General features: G+C 43.1%; 2 protein-coding genes across 2 annotated transcripts; one reads left to right on the forward strand and one right to left on the reverse strand.

The window, feature by feature from the left end:
• Positions 1 to 3,212: 3,212 nt before the first annotated feature.
• On the reverse strand, positions 3,213 to 5,785 carry timm13 (translocase of inner mitochondrial membrane 13 homolog (yeast)). The gene is made up of 3 exons (XM_080032068.1): positions 5,571 to 5,785; positions 5,173 to 5,241; positions 3,213 to 4,890 (listed from the first exon to the last, which is right to left on the reverse strand). The coding sequence occupies exons 1-3, from the start codon at positions 5,688 to 5,690 to the stop codon at positions 4,792 to 4,794; spliced, it is 288 nt and encodes a 95-aa protein (XP_079888194.1). The 5' UTR covers positions 5,691 to 5,785; the 3' UTR covers positions 3,213 to 4,791.
• A 3,083-nt stretch (positions 5,786 to 8,868) lies between these two features.
• enc3 (ectodermal-neural cortex 3) lies at positions 8,869 to 20,934 on the forward strand. Its single transcript, XM_080033262.1, has 4 exons — positions 8,869 to 9,143; positions 10,385 to 11,419; positions 11,853 to 12,638; positions 19,410 to 20,934. The coding sequence occupies exons 2-3, from the start codon at positions 10,397 to 10,399 to the stop codon at positions 12,597 to 12,599; spliced, it is 1,770 nt and encodes a 589-aa protein (XP_079889388.1). The 5' UTR covers positions 8,869 to 9,143; positions 10,385 to 10,396; the 3' UTR covers positions 12,600 to 12,638; positions 19,410 to 20,934.
• The last annotated feature ends 772 nt before the right edge of the window (positions 20,935 to 21,706 follow it).

Genomic DNA, 21,706 nt, shown 5'->3' on the forward strand with positions numbered 1-21,706 from the left:
ATAGGCAAGAAAGGGAGCTTAACCTGCAAAAAGATGACAAACTACACCGACACAGAAGATTTTCCTGATACATCTTGACCAAAAACGTGTTCTTTGGATGGACTTTAGTCTTGCTAAAAGACACACTCAGACTCAAACACAGTTTCCACAGTATTGACCTGCTGGTGGTCATGGATGCTGTTTGAAACACTGTGCCATCATCTGAACCGGAACCGTCCTCATCAGTGGAGATTCTAGGGGGGTGGGCCATGGCCCCCCCTGAAATCTTACTGGACACCCCAGTGCCCAACCCGCCCCCCCCCCCCCCCCAGTTCGGAAGTTCTTTCTTTTTTTTTTTAATATTTATTTTCCTGATATGCAGCTTAGCTCAGAGGTGATGTGTATTTATTTTTTTCTGTTAACTTTTTTTTGATAGGTAGTTGCCACATTCATCACACAAACACTCCAATTCACTGATATGAGATCAGTTTGCCATTTTCAAGTACTAAATTAAAGGTGAAGTAAGCGGTTTATTTATGTTAATATAAGTGTAAAATCAGTCTTTATTCATACAGTCATCACTTACATAATGTACGCGTTTCATAAAGCCGATCTCTCAGTCAGCTGCTTTGCATGTAATCGGCAAATAAACTTATTGGAGTGTCCCGAAATTTTTATCCAATCAGAAGAGAGAACGCTACAAACCGACACTCGTCTCACTCATATAGTATATACACTCCATGGTCTCACTGCCGGTGCACGCCAGAGCAACAGATGGGTGAATGTATATGCGCCTACAATGGCGGAGCAGGTAAAAATCCTTCCCAATGTCTGTTTAGATGGTTTTTATCATGTTTTATCACACTTATGGATCTGAGATGATGCTAGATAACTCACAGTGCATTAATGTGGTGACGTAGGGACGAGCGAGGGGACTGCTAACTGCAGTAACTGGCAGGAAGTTAGCTAAAAGAACCATTCCGCTTACAGCACCTTTAATGGTAGGACTGTGGCCACTAGAACTGGTCTCTGGTCAGCAAAGGTCTTGAAAACAGCATAAGTGTGCTTGTGACATGTGTGCCACCCATGCAGGTGTATGGGCACGTGCCCCAGCAGATTTTTGAAATCTGAATTAAAAATAAAAGTTTGTAGTTAGCAAGTGTAACATGTTCTTAGTAAGGGCAGAATTTCATAAATAAAGGTTTATTTTTTTAACAAGATATTTGGTCAAAAGCTAGTGGTCATCCTTCCCTCTGTACAGTTACCTAGGGGGCAAAGTGATTTTTTGGACATGGGCTGTTGTAAAAGGTTGTTCACTAGAAATGATATCTAGGACCTTCAAGGATCACAAACTGGGTGGACAACCTGGTCAACTACCTGCTGGAAAGCTACAGGGGGCCGAAATAGAAAATCAGAACCATGGTTTAAAGCGAGGGTAAAATTGATTGTTTTAAACTTATAGATATCATCATGAAACGTAAACAATGAGTTTTTGTATTGAAGTTTGAATATATATGCAAAGTTAGCATATTTCACAAATTATGCACAAATTTGCATATCTTTAAAAACCAAAAATCTAGATATTGGCTAAAGCAAGAGTTGAAATCTTTATTGCATTTTGACTTTATATAAGTGTGTTAAGTTTCTACATAACAAACTTCCTCTGTGAGAAATGGTGTGACAATTCTGGTTTGATAGTGTATAAATAAACGTGATTTGATAGTTTTTTTCATTACTCTTACCCAGAAATCTCAACTTCTAAATCACTTACATCAACTAAACTTTCCATAATCATTCTTAGCACTATTCTGTAGGTTATTGAAGAAGGATTTTTTCATATGCCGTTCATAGTCTGATTTATGAGACATGTTCTTCTTCAAAACATGCCGTAATGCATTTGTAAGACCTGTACATAGTATTTTTTGATTTATAAAATTAAAAAAGGCTGTGTAAAAAATCCTTCCTTAATAACATTCGGAATAGTGCTAAGAATGATTATGGAAAGTTTAGTTGATGTAAGTGATTTAGAAGTTGAGATTTTTGGGTCAGAGTAATGAAAAAAACTATCAAATCATGTCAATCTAACCAGAATTATCACACCATTTCTCACAGAGGAAGTTTGCTATGTAGAAACTTAACACACTTATATAATGTCAAAATGCAATAATGATTTGAACTCTGGCTTTATCCAATATCTAGATTTTTGGTTTTTAAAGATGTGCAAATGTGTGCATCATTTGTGAAATATGCCAAATTTGCATATATATTCAAACATTTTTGGAAAAAAAATCAATACAAAAAATCATTGTTTTAATGCCAGTAATCAACTGCCAAAGTTTCAAGATGATATCTATAAGCTTTCCAGCAGGTAGTTGACCAGGTTGTCCACCCAGGTTGTGATCCTTGAGGGTCCTAGATATCATTTATGGTGAACAACCTTTTACAACAGCCCATGTCTGTTTTCCAAAAAAAGGGGGTTTTGCCCCCTGGGTAAGTTGTTAGGCATCTGGCTGCTAGCAAGTTATGTTGTCTTGCTAATTTTACTATTCATCTGAACTGAAATAAATGTTGACTTTTTAGTTTATTCTCTTCGCCAGAATGCACCAGAATGCTTAGATTACATGTTAAAAACACAAAAAAATCATCTGGGGGGGATGCCCCCACACCCCCCTTCAGGGGTTTAGTTTTCTGACCAACATTACAATGGATACTAACATGATTTGGGCATTTGGGATTATAAATCATCTTTGAATTGGTTGTACAGCATATCACATGCTATTCATTCAGGTGTGCGATGGCCACCCAACTCTAGCTCTGTGGCCCACCTTGACCACACCAGTCAAAATGTCCTAGAAACGCCACTGGTCCTCATTCCTAACTTACTGAAGAAAAAAGAACTTGGAACTGTGGCTTATGGACTTTCGCCTAGCATATGCATGATTGACAGTATTTATTTCAGTAATTTATTGTCCTGAACTTTACATGGTGCTGTGTCTGGGTGTTTTTTTTTTTTTTTTGTGTGGGGTTCAGAATATGTGTGGTTCATGTATGGGTACATATCCTTGTCTGTGGGTATTTTTTAAAGATGCAATGTAATATTGTTTACTGAAAAGCAGGAAAATATATTTCTGTATGTAAAAGTGGTATTGATCAGCTTTAAAGAAATTCTCCTGTTTACTTGAGTCTGGAAATCCATTGAGACATTTCATTGATGCACAACCTTTCTGATGAGACCCTGATTGACAAGATTTATTGAGGTTCATGAAAGTCATTCCATTTGCAAACAATGTGCACAGGCTTTTTCTGGCTCTAACTTCCCCACATAAACCCACCAGGTTAGAGGGGGGTGTGGTCCCCAGACACATGACAAACTATACACACAAAGCTGAGAAAGGTTCAGTACAGCACGTAGAGTGAGGCAGACCCTGCTCAAACAAGCCCACTACTGTGGAGGGCGGCAGATAGGGTGACAACTAGAAAACAGGTCAGACAAAAAAGTTGTTCTCGTACTTCGATATAGTAGTGTTTGGAGGCTTGTGAATGTCAGGTTCATGTTGGTAATTACACAATGTTTCTCCTCAATTCTTCCTGGGGATTTTAAGGTATGTCTGAGTAAAAGCTTGTTAAGGAAAGGCTGTGTTGTCCCGTACGGGCTGCAGTTGTGCTCCTTATTTATTTTTATTTTTTGCACAAATATATATAGTCTCTCTGTGCTGAAAAATCAATGAAAAGAATGGGCAACAAACAAGGGATGACAGTGTTTTAAGGAGCAATTGTAGTGAGTGAGATACTTAAGTCTGGTTTACAATGATCTGCATGATTTTTCTAAATAAACGGGCTGTTTTCGGAAAGCCATACTAACGTCCTACATACTCAACATCTATACAACATACTGTCTACTCAAAGATCGATTGTGTATGCAAGGTGCGTCGAAACGTTTTCAGTTGACGTATACTCAAGCAATAAAGAATTTCTTCTTCTTATAAGATTGCGGCCGTTTAGCGTATTGCCGCCCTCCACAGGTTAGATATAGAACTAGATTTTTTTACATAGGGTCCTGTTTTGTGCAGGAAATGCAGAATTGTAAGTAGGCCTAAAGAATTAAAAAAAAAAAACCTTCCTTGTCGTTTGAAAAGACGCGATGCATTGTGGGGCGGTTGAGTATGAAAAGTATCCAATTGATCTTTATATGTCCATGAATTGATCCATACCCAAAATCTTCCCGGAAGTTAGTACTCATCCAGGAATTTCTCGCATACCCAACCGTCACATACTCAAATTGAAGTCAAAATGAGTATGAGTAGGACGTTAGTATGGCTTTCCGAACACAGCCAGGGACTTGAACAAAAGAAACATGGCAGAAAGGTGTCAGTTCCCAGCATGCATTGCACAATACATGGGGTAACCCTGGACAGGTTGCCACTCAATCACAGGGCTAGCACATACTCACACACATTCATTCCAACTGTCAATTTAGGAGTTTCTTAATTTTTATGACCACTTTAGGTTTGGATATAAAAGGTCAATGCTGCAGCTTTTTACAATGAACTTTAACCAGAAGATATATTATCCATCACATAAAAAAAAATAATCACTTCATTACTTAATTGTTCCTCAGAGCAAAATAAAAATTGTTATGTCTAGAGTCCACAGGCTCTGCCTGTTTGTGAGGTATTATGACAGAAGTTGATGAGGTACTGCTGCCAAGACACATGTGCACGGCCGCCGGCCTTGCACAGTGCTGCTGCTGCTGCTGCCCCACCTCCTCACTGCACAGTGGCCACAGGATAAGAAAGGTGGAGAGAGGGGTGTTCACATGCGAGCTCTTTCCCTCTGTAATCTTGAGTTGTATGTTCGGGAAACGGTGTTCCAGGCATCCATATACCGGTCCATACACATGGCAATACATTTCTAGAAGGAATGAAATAAGCATAGATTTGAAAACTCTTTAACATTAAATCACATAACAGAAATTTGTTTCAAATTGCTTATTTGGTCAAACTAACAGTCCAAAACCCATGCGTTCACTATTATACATTTTTTTGAAAGCAGTATATCTTCAAATGAGGGGCCAAAACAAGTTGAATAAATATTTGAAATGTGAATTTTTTAATTATAAAATAGCTTATCAAAAACATTCAAAATTGAGATCTAAATGTATTGAAACGTGAAGCAAAGTAGCTCAATACATACCTGCTCAGAGTTGTCCAGCGAGCTTCCAGGTTTGCCTATGCACTTCTTGAAGCACTTGTCTGTCATTCTCTGAAACAAGAAAAAGGTGTTTGTTAATGGTTTATTGTGTTGATTACCAACAGCTGACAGAGAAATACAACAGCAGTCCACCACATCAACCGGTTAGCATTTATTTTACTGGGTCAAAGAAATCTGTTAAAAGAACCGACGATTCACCTTTGCATTGTATTAAACAGCATTTCAAAGATTTCATTGCTGTGGTACCTTATCAACGTTATGACAGGAATAATAAAGGTGCTCACAGCATCCCTTATATATTTGACCACACATGTAACCTCTTCAAAGAACTAAGTTCCAGGTTAAACTTGCTAGCTTAGCATCTGTATCCATTGATTTACCTGCAGAAGCTCCTGCGCGTTAGCCACCGCTATCTGGACTTTAACCTGCTCCATAATGGTACCGGTGTCCATTTTACCGCCTGCTCCACCTGCTGAGAAGTCTGAACCAAACCCGTCCATTTCTACCGTAGACGTTATAGAAAACTGCTTTATCGACCTTATTTGAATACACGTGCAGACAGCTACAGCTAGGCTTGCTTAGGTTGCGCAGGATTGCTATGCCCTTGACAGCGGCGGAAGACCGCCGCGTCATATCCGCATAGGGGACACCGACATGGGAAATGTAGTTTTTTTGTTGAGTAGACACAGTCGAGTTACAGTCAGTGTAGTCTCGCAAAGCCAGACCAAACTACAGTCAGTGCAATAAATAGGCGTACATCGCGGCTAAAATAATATTACGTGAGTGATATACTTCAGCTCAAGTCTATATTACTTTGGAGAGAAAGTCGGCTTGTAAGTACCACGTGCACTCACCACGACAACGCACGTGCGCGTACGCGTGTTTGCCACAAGGGGGCTATATAGGCCTACTCTACTGAATCACTCAAATCCGAAGTTTTAATTGAGTGAATTAGACAATGATTTTGAGTAGACTTCCAAAAAATACCTAGTCCTACAACTATAGGTACGTTTTATTTTCTTCACATACCCATAAATAGTAGCATAATCCATTCTCCAATAGCATAGATAGATAGCAATAGGAAATTCAATTAGGTGATGTATAAGATGTTTTGTCTGAATTGATTAAATGCAATAAATAACCAAATAAATAAATACATCATAAGAATGTATTCATGTAAAAATAATTATTATATAAGTTACAATTTGCAGATAAAACTAGACTTGTCAACTTGCCTGGGTGACTATGTGGAAACCAGGAGCTAAAGACATAAATAGAGTCATAAGAAACTCTGCATTGTTTGGTGTTGAGGCCTAGGCATGAGGATGACCCCCTCCGAGAACCCCCCTCCTTATGTTTCAGACAGGGTGACCTCACTGAGAAGACCACCTGCCTTGAGTGAACAAATATGTGGTACAGTGAGTCTGAGAGCAACAATGGAGTGACAGTTACTGTCCACCAAACAGGCATTCTGTGAGAGGCTTGTTGCAACGCTGGGGGGCATTGAAGAATAATTGTGGGGGGTCTGATTAGTGGCGTGCCTGCCTAAGAATAATTAATGACTAGTGAAACAATGCTTGCAGTAAGCGCGCATGCAGGCACACACACACACACACACACACACACACACACACACATAAGTCCTCAGAACAGTTTGGCTTCAAGCCACTGACAGGGTTGAATAGGGGAGAAGGGAGGGTTGAAGTGCAGCAGAATGAATTAACCCTAGATTACAATCATGAGTTCATTATTCTAATCTTCTTAAATTCGTAATCTCCTTTAGGCACACTTGTGTGTATGAAAGCATTTGGCCTGGTCAGCTACAAATGAGGTTTCTACGATCATTGGCAACAATGTGAATAACCCATGAGCGTGTTTATGGTGTCAAATTTTGAGGTTACACAGGACTGCCGAAGGTTACTTTGGGACTGAAAAGAAATGGTAAGATGTATGAGTGGCAGTCAAATTCAAGTACCTTGCGAGGAAACAAAAGGAAACGGTGGACAAAAGGAAGAGTGCTCACACATGCTCACACACACATACTAAGACAGTTGAGAGAAAGCAGAGGCTTGATTGACACTAAAAGGGGATGAGAGACAGAGAGGGAGGGGAAACTTGAGCAGTGTGGCACTCGCTCTTGAAGTGGTGTTTATGGTGTTGAGATCTGTCAGCTCGGTGCACCGTTGTCCCCAAAGCCTCTTTGTGTCCGAATAAAAGTTAGACCTCAATTATTAAAGCTATGACCTATCCATTTACTGTTTCAAATATTTCTGTGGTGTTCAATTTTTTTTCCATTGGGGCCTTTTTCACTGCAGACATTTTGGACTTGTAAAAGCACGAAAAGCACAGGTGCAACTATCAACAATAAGGATGATCCAGTAAGCCTATGAGCTGGCATGCACATTAGCAGGGACCCAAAGCTGGCACACCTAAATGGTATCAAGCCAGTATGAATCCCGTTAATTACACCTGCAGACATGTGGGGACATGTTCCTACAATGAAGCTTGCACAGAGAACAGGTTTAATTCTAAAAACCGCTCTGTATTTTATCACATGCTATAAATATATCTTTATTGTTACTTGCACATGACACATTATTTCCTAAACTATACTTCAAAATATTTACTACAGTTTTTATAGCTTATCTGTTGTACAATGGTTTTTTTATCAGTCTGTTAAATTCCCTTCAGTGTGCAGGCTGATTTGGCTGATTCTTGAATGACCTCAGTCTTGTCCCAATAGCCCACAAGTACTTAAATCCTTTGGAAAATGCCAAGAATTCAGCAGGAGAAACGATCTCATGGTCCGTCAGAGGGACTTTAACCTGCCATCATATGATCATTAAGACTGTCGGTTATGTGGTGCTGGCAGGCAGTGCAAGGGCTATGCTGTGCCGGCTAGTGCTGCTGACCAATGTAATGAGTATTAATATCTGGGTAAACTTGTGTGAAAATCCTACAAGAACACTTAAGAGGTACACAGCCAGGGCCGTAACGACCACTGAGGTCAGAGGGTTTTAAATCTCGTTTTCTTGTTCTTTTAAGCAGACGAGGGGGAGTTTCCATCTATAAAAAAACGTGTATGAGGCCAGCGTTTCATGATCTGATGTCAATATCCTATAGTGTTTGAATGTGAATTTCAATTTTGATGAACAATATGATACAGTATCTTTCCCATAACATGTTATGTTGTGGCACTGTGGAAATGGAATTTAGACCTTCATGTTTGGCAATAACAATACTGACTATATAAAACAAATAGTGTATTATTATTTAAAATTGTTTTTACTCTTTGTTATTTGTATCTAGTGTTGTATTTGATTTATGTTTTATTGTAGGCCTATGCCTTTTATAGGCCATTGTGTTTTCATTTGATTTTATGTCTTATGATTCTAATCGCCTTGTTGTTATTAGTGTCACAGACACTAGTGAATCAGTTTCTGTGTGCAGGCAGGTGAAAACACAGACATTTTTTTTCACGGCAATTCATTTTATGCGTATGTTCTTTGCATGGACCTTTGCCTGAGGAGTTGGATGAGGAACATAAGAGAGCACGTTTGTAATATTGGCTGTTTGAGCCCATTGGACAAGAGGAGCGTGAGAAGGAGGAGCCAGTGTGAACACTACGGCTGCCTATGCTCTGTCTCTCAGCTCTACACTCTACTCGTCTCTCTACAGCACGCTGCGTGGCTTCCCCAGAACAAACCGAGCGACTAACTTTGGACATTGTTTCCGTTTCTGTTGTTGTTGCAGGTTTGAACAAAAAAAAACAAAGCTCACGACGTGGACAAATGGCTCAACCGTTTCCCAGATGTTTAGGACAAGAAGATGCGCTTTTAAACTCTGAAGGCGGATTCGTCTAAATTGTGCCACAACTTCAAACGAATCAACGACGGAACAAGTTGTAGGCTAAGCGAGATAAAGGAATACGGATCTGCTCTGCGCCTATCAAGGTAAGAATCGGACGCTTGATCCGCCTGCTAAAGTGTGCTATCGATTGCACAACGATAGCCTACGTGATACTTTTGGCATTTTTGTTCCAATTTACGAAATGTGAGGAGTGTAGTTCTCAAGGCTGTAACTGCGGGGCTTTTGATGTCGGCTGCTGATTGTAGCAGCCTGGATGTGTGCAGGCGGCTGGCTTCTGCTAACTTGGGAGGAAAGTTGAGCGCATAGTGAAGTGCTGACCGTGGTTTCACATTTACTGCACAAAACGAATTGGATTTCACGCCGAGTCCCCCCACTTCCCCTGACGGAAATCCACCTTCCCCTTTCAGTGGGATTGAATAGCAGATTTAAATGTATCTGCCTTTGAAACAATGGAGGCTTTTTATTCTAGCTGAACATAAATGTTTGGTCGTTATCATGTTGTAGACAGCCAGGTCTTTATTAACCTGCGGTAACACGCATACTATTATTATAACAAATGGGTAATCTTCCGAATAAGGTGAATGTCTACTTATGACATGTTTATAAGAGTATTGTATTGATTTAAACATTCACACCAACCTCTCTTTGGTGTGCATGGCTGCTGCTAGCCTGTCTAAATACACTGCTGATGATCAAACGATGTTGCAAAGTGGTTACATAATATTTCTCCTCCATGGAGCTGGTCTGAGGTGTCACTTCTCATATGTGGGCTTCAAAGCTTTCGTCTTTGACACCACCTTGTAGGTGAGCCTGCAGAGGAGCTGGCAGGAATTTCTTGCTTGGAGGTGACTCACAGCCCTGAAATGTTTATGAGGGTGAAGAGAGATGTGATATAGGGCAACACGCCCAGCCAGGTGCTTTTTTTTCTCACCTATCGGTAATTACATGGGGAAGTATTAAAAAGCCAGTTATAGTGGCTCATTTGAAGTTTGAGGATTGAGTGTGGACGCTTGATGTGTTCTCTAGTGTCAAATCACTGTCACGCAGTGTTCACAAACTGTTTTCCTCTGAGAATGTTCCTTATCTGCTCTCCTTTCATCGCTGAAGTCCAAAGTTCATTTCCGTTTCGACTAAGCCACCTGATATGATTGTTTTATTTCCGATCAGCCCATTCATGAGAGATGTTGGCACGGGGAGTTTTGTTTCATCGTAAACGGGGAGTGTTTACTATGTTCATGTCAAAAAAGAGGGTGTGAGACAAATGTAAACAACTAGCTCTTTTTCTGTCCACTCATACATATGTCTACTTCATTTCCTCATCCAGATCCCGGTCAAGATGTCCGTCAGTAACCACGAAAACCGAAAGTCTCGCTCCAGCTCGGGCTCCATGAACATCCATCTCTTCCACAAGACGTCGCACGCCGACAGCCTGCTGACTCAGCTCAACCTGCTGCGCAAACGCAAGACCTTCACCGACGTGGTGCTGAAGGCGGGAAACAGGTCCTTCCCGTGCCACCGGGCCGTGCTGGCCTCCTGCAGCCGATACTTTGAGGCCATGTTCAGCGGAGGGCTCAGGGAGAGCCGCGACGCAGACGTCAACTTCCACGACTCTCTGCACCCCGAGGTGCTGGAGCTGCTGCTGGACTACGCCTACTCTGCCCGCATCCTCATCAACGAGGAGAACGCAGAGTCACTGCTGGAGGCCGGAGACATGCTGCAGTTCCATGACATCAGGGACGCGGCGGCCGACTTCCTGGAGAAAAACCTGCACCAGTCCAACTGCCTGGGCATGATGCTGCTGTCAGACGCCCACCAGTGCCAAAGGCTGTACGAGCTGTCCTGGAGGATGTGTCTGGCCGACTTCGCCACGCTCTTCAAGACGGAGGACTTCCTCAGCCTGCCCCGGGACAAGGTGCAGGAGCTGATCCTGAGTGAGGAGCTGGAGGTGGAGGACGAGAGCCTGGTGTACCAGGCCGTCATCGACTGGGTGAAGGCCGACATGGAGCGGAGGCACAGTGAGCTGCCCGAGCTGCTGCGCTGCGTGCGGCTGGCGCTGCTGCCAGAGACCTACCTGCTGAAGAACGTAGCCTCGGAGGAGCTGGTCATGTGTCACAAGGTGGGCCGGGAGATCGTGGAGGACGCCGTGCGCTGCAAGATGAGGATCCTGCAGAACGACGGCATCGTGACGGGGTTCTGCGCCCGGCCACGCAAGGTCAGCCAGGCCCTGCTGCTGCTGGGAGGACAGACCTTCATGTGCGACAAAATCTACATGATCGACAACAAGACCAAGGAGATCACGCCCAAAACAGACATTCCCAGCCCCAGGAAAGAATGCAGCGCCTGTGCTATTGGTTGCAAGGTATGTGTGTCAGATCTACAGGAGGTGCAGCTCAAAAAATTTAGATATCATGGAAAAGTCCTTCGTAAAGCGAAAATTGAATATATACTAGATTCATTACATGTCAGGCGTTTTTGTTGTTTTAATTTGGATGATTAGGGCTTAAAGCTCATCAAAATCCATTATCTCAAAATATAAGAATATTAAGTAAAACTGATCAAAAAAAGGATGTCAATCTTCTGAAAAGTATTTTTATTCTAGATTAATTTCTCTTCATGTGTAATGAATCTAGAACATATGAAAGTTTCACTTTTTTAATCAAATTACTGCTAAAAAATAACTTTTCTTTGATATTCAAAGTTTTTGAAATGCAGCTGTATACTCGAAAATTAGCTTTTTTCATGCAGTGTTACGTAGATGTACTCAAGCTGTGATTTCCCTCCATGTGCGGCAGGTTTATGTTACTGGAGGGCGCGGCTCTGAAAACGGGGCCTCCAAAGACGTGTGGGTTTACGACACACTACACGACGAATGGTCCAAAGCTGCGCCCATGTTGGTGGCCAGATTCGGACACGGCTCGGCAGAGCTGGACCATATGCTGTTCGTGGTGGGAGGACACACTTCCCTGGCAGGATCCTTCCCTGCCTCTCCGTCTGTGTCTCTCAAACAGGTGGAGCAGTACGACCCTCAGACCAACAAATGGACCCTGGTGGCTCCGCTCAGGGAGGGCGTGAGCAATGCGGCTGTTGTTGGTGCCAAAAACAAACTCTTTGCCTTTGGGGGCACTAGTGCGAACAGAGACAAATACCCTAAGGTGCAGTGCTTTGACCCGCTGCAGAACCGCTGGTCCGTACCTGCCGCCTGTCCGCAACTGTGGCGCTACACCGCCGCGGCTGTGGTCGGCAACCATGTGGTGGTGATCGGAGGCGACACAGAGTTTTCAGCCAGCTCGGCTTACCGCTTCAACAGCGAGACGTACCAGTGGTCAAAGTTTGGTGACGTGACAGCCAAACGCATCAGCTGCCACGCCGTGGCCTCAGGAAACAGACTGTATGTGGTCGGCGGTTACTTTGGCGCTCAGAGGTGTAAGACATTAGACTGTTACGATCCGGCGTCGGACTCTTGGGACAGTGTTACCAGTGTGCCCTACTCGCTCATTCCCACTGCCTTCGTCAGCACATGGAAGTACCTCTCGGCATAGAGAGAGAGAGAGACGCACTGATTCTTTGAGGTGTCCATGGTGAGTAATTGTAACTTCCCTTAAACTGACACAAACAAACAAGATGTCAATTCTATGTGCTTTTCACAGTTCCCCTTGTATTGTCAGAATATATATGGGAAAGCACTTAATGGGAACACAAATATCTTTCTATTCAAGCCGAACTGTTACTCAACAGACCCAGGTGCATGTCGGTTTAAACCGGACGTGGCTAGTTCTAAAGCCCCTTACTGTTTTCAGGGTTGCCAGTGGTTACAGTTGCACATTATCTAGCTGCTGTGAAGGCCGGGTGTTGGATAAACACAGTGAAGTCCTGGTTTAGGGGCCAGGAGGAATGTCAGCGGGGCGTAATTACAGAGCGAGAGCTTCAACTCTGGGACCTCTGACACTGACAGGAGTGAGGTGGAGAGGCAGTGATCAGGCCCAAGCTTGTATCGACAGCAGGGCGAGTGGGCAGGGTGCTATGCAGGGACAGCCCTGGGTGCTAACTGAACTGGCTATTATGAGTCAGTATCTCCAAACCGTCCTAAGTTATAAAAGGTGAGACATGGTGTAGTTTAAGGTATGCCAGCAGAGCTTTGCGGCGAGGTTTAAATATCATATTCATATCATATACATATTAGAGTATGTATGTGTGATGCACAACTTAAAATAACCTTTTGACAAGGTTGAAAAACTAAAAATGTAACTCCAATTTCCCCTGTTAAATTATCTTTTGTCTGAATGAAAATAATATATATTAATCATGGAGCCCTCTTTTCAATGTACTTTACAGAAAAAAACGAAAAAAAAGGTTACCAAAACCTACTTCAGAACCATATGTGCCGACAGAGGTCGCATCAGTAATCTTATCAGGAATTCAGGAGGAAGGTGAGAGGTGGATCTCAAGGCAATGAAAATATGATTGACTGACTGTAACGTAACCTACCCCGTATCAGTGAATAATTGCTCAGCCTAATCAGCCCGAAGGAACGACAGGTGGCAGTTTTCACAGCTTGGTGTCAGATAGGAGAGATGATGAATGGTGTCTGAGGCACAGGGTGAGGAAGGAGGAGATGGGTGGTGCTAGTAGATGAAACAAGACCAAGAGGGAACACAGTGATACTTTCAAGGTTTGCCGGTTGTTTGTACGTGAGCCCAGTGTTGGTGGCGCCGGCGGTGGAGCTAGATTTGACGTGAGGCTTGTCCTCTCCTTTGATCTTATTTCAAGCCCTGATGCAATCTATTGAAAGATGTTCGTTGCGGCTCTAGTCACTAGATTTGTATTTTAATAAACCCAGACTCTGCTCCGTCTTCTTCTTTTATTGTTGGGTTTTGTGGTTTTATCTTTCTTCGAATTGACATTTAAAATTAAAGTGAAAACAAGGCAGAGTTTAATTTACACTGGCAACATCCAGGGACCAAGCTTTCCCAAAGCCTGTGTCTGTGTATATTGAATAAAAACACCAGTCTAGTCTTCAAGCTAAACTAAGCTAACCTCCTTCGGGCTCTCGTTTCATCTCGTCTAACTAAAAAATGTCAGACTATTCCTTTAAACTGGAAAGGAAGAACTGGTCTAAATCTATTTCAGTGCCCCTTTTAACAGTTATTTTGAGTTGTTGCCAGGAAAGAAATTCCACAGAAACAACTGCCCTTTCTTCTGTCAGGAATATGGAACAGTCACTCCAAGAACTGAAAGTAAAGCAGAGCAGAAGCAAGTGAGCAGCAGAGGGCTGTGACTTGTGTCTACAGTAAACAGCTGGATATAATGGAGCTGGGGGCTTAGCATTACCAGGCTGCTGGTATACGGACCGCCGTCTCCATGGCAGCCTAGGTTTTCTAGGCCGGGGATGGAGACAGACGGGCTGGCTATGAAAGATCAAGGGTGCCGCTTCCTTATGAACTCTCTTCAGTTAACGGTAGCTACCATCGCCGCTGCTGACTGCCTTTATGTTTAATTACAGCAGACAAAGTAATGCAGAGCAGCGTATACACACACACACACACACACACACGCACACGCACACGCACACGCACACACGCACACACGCACACACGCACACGCACACGCACACGCACACGCACACACACACACACACACACACACAGAGTTATAAAGTGGTGAGCAGTAAGACCAGAAGAAGTACAGCTATACTTTACACCGTTTGGCAGCTGAAACGCCTACCTAAAAATACTTTAGCTCCCGAGGTTGTCAACTTTCAGCTGGGGTCAGGGAGAAAAATAATTGTGCTTGAGCGTGTTCCTTTCATGTCCACGATGGCCCGAAAAAACACCAGTCAGCTGTCCAAGCATTCACTTGTAGTATTGTGAGTTTTACGCAGCCGTGAAACCACTCGTTTTCCACTCCTACTACTACTGTCTCACACACACACACACACACAAACATAGAAGCTCACATTGTTGGCATTGCCTGTCCTTTAAAAAGCCAACCATCCTTACTCTAATTCGGGAGGAATGATGGTGTGGCCCACATTCCCATTAGTGAGCCCTTTTTGTTTGTCCTGACAGTTTGCGTTGGAATACCAGCCTCTCTGCTCCTTTCTCTCATTTATTTGTTGTCACCACCGACTGACTGCCCTTGTGCATTTCCACCAGATGTGACTAACCACAGACTCCCCAAGGCCAAGCCAGAAGAGCCACTGTTGATGGAAAAGTATTTGTACATTTTGAAGCATTATGGTAGCGTATTTGTTATGGTCGGGGGGGGGGAGGGGGTAAATACCTTGTCCGGTTAAAAAGCCTGAAGATAAACAGTACAGCTCTAATTGTCACATTTAGACCATTGAGTCTTAACACCTGGCCAATTAGATTATAATCTTATTGTGTTTTGGAGATGAGCAGAGTAGCATCATGCATGTTGCAATCTGGTCAAGTTGTTGGTGCCAGACTACTGGCAGACAAAATGTAACCAGAGATCCTTGCACAAAGTTCAGCACAGTCTGTCTCAATCTCTCTCTCGCCTTTTAAACCACTGAACTATAACGGCACCAGAGATGACGGTTAGTTAAGCTTGAGCCCATGTTTCCTCAGCCCCCTTCACACACACACACACGAACCCCTCCCTTTTCATCACCCCTCTCCACAAAACCATCACAGACATAAGCAGCATTCTCTCTTTTTCTTTCAAAGGAAGCCTCCTTATGAGGTGGGCACTGCTCTGTGTGATGGGTTACACCTTGAGGGGTCAGGGGCCACACAGGGAGTCCTCTGCATCCCCAGACAGCTGCTGTCAAATGGGAAAGGGTCACGCTCTTGGACCAGGGAGGAGTGCAGAGGCCCCCAGTCACTCAATACTAATGTTTTATTAATGCTTCGCTGTGAGGGCCACCAGGAACACAAGCTGAATGAGGCTTTTATTGTGGCATCTGTGTACAACAACGACATGACCCCCCCCCCCCCCCCCCCCAACACACACACACACCACGCTTCTCGCAGACACACACACACACACACACACAGTAAAGAGTTGGCAGCACGTGCACACACACTTTGTCTCCGGTCCCTTGAGTAATCAATGTGCCACATTACAGTCCTCAGCACGGCTGCTTAAATTTGCATAAACCTAATGGTGTTTTTATTGGTCTTTTTCTCCGTGCCGTGAGCACCATAAAGGGAAAAGGGCAAAAGATGCTTAAAAATGGCTGGATAATCACCCAGACTAATTTGATTATGCCCTTTTTTAAAAGAGACTAGCTGTCATACAGTTACAGGGGGCCTCCACAGAAAGCCAGCTGGGATGGGGGCTGAGTGTGTCTGCCTGGTAATTAATCTGAATTACGTAATAATAATTTCGCCTCTGAAGGAGTGCCGAAGTGGCGTTTATTCTTGGTCCTTGTCTCTCGGCAAGAGGGTTTCATCAAGACATACCTCAATGTACTCTGCAGTTGGAACAATGTACTTGTGTGTCAAAGCTCACGCCTCGAGTCCTTTATTGGTCCTTGAAAACGATGCAAACTCATGCAAATTAAGTGAGTGTGTGTGATTCTGTCGTAGGTGGTCATTAGTAAACATGGCACAAACCTTGTTGGACACGAGGGACAGATAAAGAAAGAGGCTTTTGGTGTGGTGCATTGTTGTTAATTGGACCTCTGCAAGATGCAGATGGAGTCCAAGGTGAAATAAAGTGAAAAAAGAAATGTCACGACCCCCGACTAAACTGTCTCTTTATTATGAAGCGAAGAAAAGCATCTGAGATTGGGTCATTATCGTCTTTCGTCCAACTTGATCTGGCATTATTCCTGGTGTGGAGGAGAAAGATGAAAGCTAGGAGCAGACTGAGCAGGGTCCGGTTAAAACCTCAGTACCCCGAATCAAATCACTTCATAGAGTTCCAGGCCCATCTGTCTGGTCTGCTGGAGGACACATGGACTCCCCTCCCTGTGTCCCTCACAGTGGCACACCTCTGTTACTGCAGTGGACCAGCCATACTTATCTGGGGTTTACAGTTATTAACCCCACCACTTGTTGGCATCTCACAGACCGAGACATCTTTATTCCCTGTTGTTGGCAGATTCGTGAAGGTCGATTTTTAATTTTTTTTGTTTTGTTTTTTGGAGAGTGAAGAGTGAATTCAGGTTGTGATGGCTTGACATACTGTATGGGTATAACAACTAAAGTGAATAGGGTGGCAGCTGCGGCCCAATGTTGTGTAAAAGTGACCTTGAAGTGACGGGTAATAATGATGAGAGAATATGGAACTCGTTTCTGGAGAATGCAGGGCCCTTGCTGTGGCTGAGGGAGCTGAGTAGTGCCAGAGATTGATGGATGTACTTTTGATTGGAATACATTTCTACAGTACAAAATAACCAATTTTTTCCCACTTTGGACTGTTTTCTTTTTCAAAGTTCAGTATAGCACAAGAGAAACTAGATTTTTTTTCTATTCTTTTGTATCTTCATACAGCATGTGGAAGCTCTCTCTCTCTCTCTCTCTATCTCTCTTCACAGTAGATGGAGATAGTCGACTAAATATATAGCTGAAGCTCATGTACAAATGCTCCTCATCATCTGCACTTGAGCGAGATTAGACCAGCAGCAGTAGCACATGTACACAGAGGGAGCAATGGAAACTTCAGACCTACTGTTTGCATGTGATTCTGTAATTGCTGCTGCACTGTAAATGTGCAGCCGGTTCCTTTAACTGTGAGGTACTAACATTGAGAACTGGGGCTTCTTTTGTGAAGTTAAAGATTCCCTGTAGTCACCACTGGTCGCCTGGCAACCCCCACAGTAACGAAAGAGACTCCAGGAAGTCAATTCGCAGGGGCCAAGAAAATAAAACAAACGCAAGTGATTGTATGTATGTGAAGAAAAAGTGAGATGGGATGTGTTAATTAGTGAACATTAGGGCTGATGGTAGGCAGATTGTGTTACTTTTGGCCAGAGTTGTTTCCCCTTGGCTTGTACCCAGTCTTTGTGCTAATCTAAGCTACTCAACTGCATGCTGTAGCTTCATACTCAACCGTGAGATACCGTATCAATCTTCTTCCTCTTCTCTCCATTAAAATGCCAATAGCTTTTACAAAATTTGTCAAGGTTTTGGTAGAGTGAAAAAAACATTTTTTGGTTTCAGTTACAGAACATGGTATGGTATTTGCCCTAGAACGAAAACACTAATATTATACAGTATTATAGTTGGTTTCTGCCTTTAGGCTTGCTGTTTGCAAAGCATCAATCTTAGTCATTCTTCCCAAATGGGGTAAATAGGAGCAGCTTTTCAACAACTTTTGAACTGTTGCGGTTCCAGTGAGTAAAGTCAGTGCCTCCGCGGCTGCATGTCCCATTGTTGTGCTTCAGGCGATTGTGTTCACAACAGTAGCAGATGCAGATCGGCTCAGTGGAGGCTTCTGTAGCATCATACGGCTCTGTCGGCCATGGAACTGAGAACTCATTAGGTTATCCAAACAAACCCCCAGCAGAGCCTGCCTGTAACTGTCAACTCTGTTTCCCCTGGAACAGAGAGCACACACACACACACACACACACACACACACACACACACACACACACACACACACACACACACACACACACACACACACACACACACACACACACACACACACACACATATATGCATATCCTTCCTTCCTTCATCTGCTCTGACAGACGGGAATTATCATCTAAAATATGCAAATCAGAGGTAAACATCATGTTGGGGTTTCTTTCCAACCAACCCCTCATAATATCCAGTGAAAATTTCCTCGTAATAACAGCTGGGGAGGGAAATAAATACCAGACACTGAAATATCTCAGGTTGCAGAGGAGATGTGAAGAGGCAGAGAGGCCGAATAAATTGTATTCTAAAATGGTGCTTAACATATTCAGGAATGTGAAAAATGAAACGAAAAGAAAAGCCTCTCGGAGTGTGAATTTATAGCCGGTTGGAGCAGATGAGCAGATGCCTATTTGAAAACGGTTTTATCTTGAGTCCAGAGAAACCTTGTATTACAAAGTAGGGTTTCATTTTGTCCGCCGCCACACAGATATATATTACCTAGTGACATAAATGGCTCGAGCAGCTTAATCCCACACACCAGGAGGACTTTGGTTAAATAACTCTTAACTTGAGGCGTTATTAACGCTATGTGGCTAAGCCTGCCGATAAAAATGGCACGGCGATAAGCTGATGTGTGTAGCCCTGGAGGACCCAAGTCTGTCTGCATTCCATCCCCCTGCTCCCTGAGAAATGTCCAGGGTCCGCCGCCTCCTGTCATGTGGTCGCTCCTCACACACACACACACAGCCCAGTTCACATGAGCCAAACATTAATCTCCCTCTGTCTCTTTCACAGATCAGCAGTGGTGTCTGGTATGTAGGCTGCATGTGTGCTCTCCCCTTGGTCCGGCAGCACAGAGGAGGAAGAGAAGGAGGATTGTGTGTGTTCGTTACGTGGCTCTCTTCAAGACGGATTCACATTATCTTCAGCTGCAGAGGACATCAGACCCTGAGTCCTGGAAGACAGCCCCAGAGAGACTGGAAGTCTGCTGGGCCTCCCTCCCTCCACCTGACCTGTTTGCTCCTACACCACCTTGTGTAACTTTCCCACGTAACAGCCACGCTAGCCTGAGCCGGACTAGGGTTGCCATGTAGACTGCACGGTTACTTCACACTTGTCCCTGTGTGAAATGCAACAGGAATCATAGACACTGATTCACTCCCATCATCATCAAACATGTGTTTCATCACATCGCCAAGCACATCACCAGTTTGAACAGACTCTGTGATGTCTGTCTTTCTCACAGACTTGGTGTTTTCTCAATGAACTTGAACACAAATATTAGCTGGTCCCCCCCGCTACTTTTTTTTTGCAGTTATTTTTCTCTTCTCCCCCCCTCCTGACACTGGGCGTTTTACTCAGGTGTGTAATTTATTTGGACTGCTGATAGACTGAATTAGACCTATGCTATGCCGGGCCTACGGGGAAGGAGAGAAGTCTAGTTTGGGAAGTGTATGATTTTGTGCACAGAAAGCAGCCTTCCTGTCTGGTATTTTTAGACCTTGGACTCGGGCTTCCCTCAATTTTGGGCGAGCTAAATTTGTATCTTCCTCCTCCGGCTAAACTAAAATACAGAGAATGTGGCCCATCGCGGCAGAAGAAGATACTTTTTTTTTTGCTGTTTCGAGATGTTATTTCAAAACTGTTATTTCTGTCGTTTAATTTCTGTGTTTTGTGTCTCAGGGTAATGTATAGTTTTGGCCTGTATTTGTTCGAGGAAGGTTAACGTCTCATGTTTCCTGTCTTTTTTTATATATGTTTTTCTGTGAATGTATTATTTTTGTGAAAAGCAATTGTACAGAACTCTGTCATTTAACATTCTTACATGGTTTTGCCAAGTGCAAATGTATATGAGTATGCCTTATAGCAGAGGTCATAATGTAAAACATAAATGTTGCCAAAACCTGAATAGCTAACCTTACTGAGTTTTAACTAACAAAAAGCTCAATGTGTCCAAAGTAGTTAAGAAATACTTTGTGGCTATATTTTTGTTCATTTCCTACTTCAGGATAGTTTTAATGGAAGTCTTTTGTGTGTATAGTTTGTAGATTAACTCTGTAATTCATTCGTAGACTGCCTTTTGATTTTGCACAATTTTGTACAAAGGAATCTCTTTTAGTTGTCTTAATTTTTTTATCTTTTTCTTAACCCAACTCGGGTAGTGTGAATAATTGAAGCCCTTTTTGTAGCAAATTATCTTTGTCATTTCTCTTTAAACAAATCTTAATTTACTATCGTGTTTCCAGCATACATCAGATATACTGATATATGAAGCTATCCAACTGATACACCATCTGTTACTTCACACGCTACAACTCAGAACTCCTCAATAAACATCTTGTTGAAAACGTGTTCAGTTGTTTGTCCTCCTATTTTCCAGGGAATGACTGGAATTCCAGCAGCCGTGTCATTAAAACGGTGTGGGGCAGCCGTATAATCACACAGGTACTCTCTCTCTCAGCGTGCCAGGAATATTTAGGAGTGGTTTTGGTATTTACCAGGAAAACACACACACACCCGTCTCCTTCTTCTTTGTCTGTGTGTGTGCACTTAAGATCCAGTGAGATGAACCCTGGGTTCCAAATCACATACTCTTTCTTTTTTCTATTCTACATACTAGATTTGACCATAAAATCTAGTTAGCATGCAGTAGGCATAGAATTGGGACATATTTTTACTTATTTATTTAATCATAACATTGCGCCTTGATCTTGCCTCTTGCTTTCAGATCAGTCGCATCCCCGGTTGTTTTCATACGGAGGCTCCGTCGATGTGACGTCACTTCCGGTGCGCACTGGATTGTGGGTCATAATCGCCCAAATAGCATGCTGTTTTCAACACTAAAAATCTCGGCTTGATGTAGTAGACTTCTGGGTATTTTTAAGCATACTAAATCTGACCACAAGAATAGGGACTTCCTAAATCTTTTTTTCCTACCATACTAAATAGCAGAAAGTATGGGTATTGGAATGCAGGGGAAGAGTCCAAACTCTGTCTCTCCCGTAATCCCCCTTGTCGCAGCGATATTACACATCGTGATTATGTGGTATGTCAAGTGCAAAGCCTCTGCCGCTCCGACACAATTGTGTTAG

The sequence above is a fragment of the Ammodytes marinus genome (genome assembly GCF_949987685.1).
Source record: "Ammodytes marinus genome assembly, chromosome: 8".
In the NCBI taxonomy this organism is placed as follows: domain Eukaryota; kingdom Metazoa; phylum Chordata; class Actinopteri; order Uranoscopiformes; family Ammodytidae; genus Ammodytes; species Ammodytes marinus.

Coding starts and splice junctions, on each gene's coding strand:
- timm13 (XM_080032068.1), bottom strand. CDS start 5,690: ATGGACGGGTTTGGTTCAGACTTCTCAGCAGGTGGAGCAGGCGGTAAA. Junction 5,242..5,570: donor ACGCGCAGGAGCTTCTGCAG/GTAAATCAATGG, acceptor TTCTTGTTTCAG/AGAATGACAGACAAGTGCTT. Junction 4,891..5,172: donor CGCTGGACAACTCTGAGCAG/GTATGTATTGAG, acceptor CATTCCTTCTAG/AAATGTATTGCCATGTGTAT.
- enc3 (XM_080033262.1), top strand. CDS start 10,397: ATGTCCGTCAGTAACCACGAAAACCGAAAGTCTCGCTCCAGCTCGGGC. Junction 11,420..11,852: donor CCTGTGCTATTGGTTGCAAG/GTATGTGTGTCA, acceptor CATGTGCGGCAG/GTTTATGTTACTGGAGGGCG.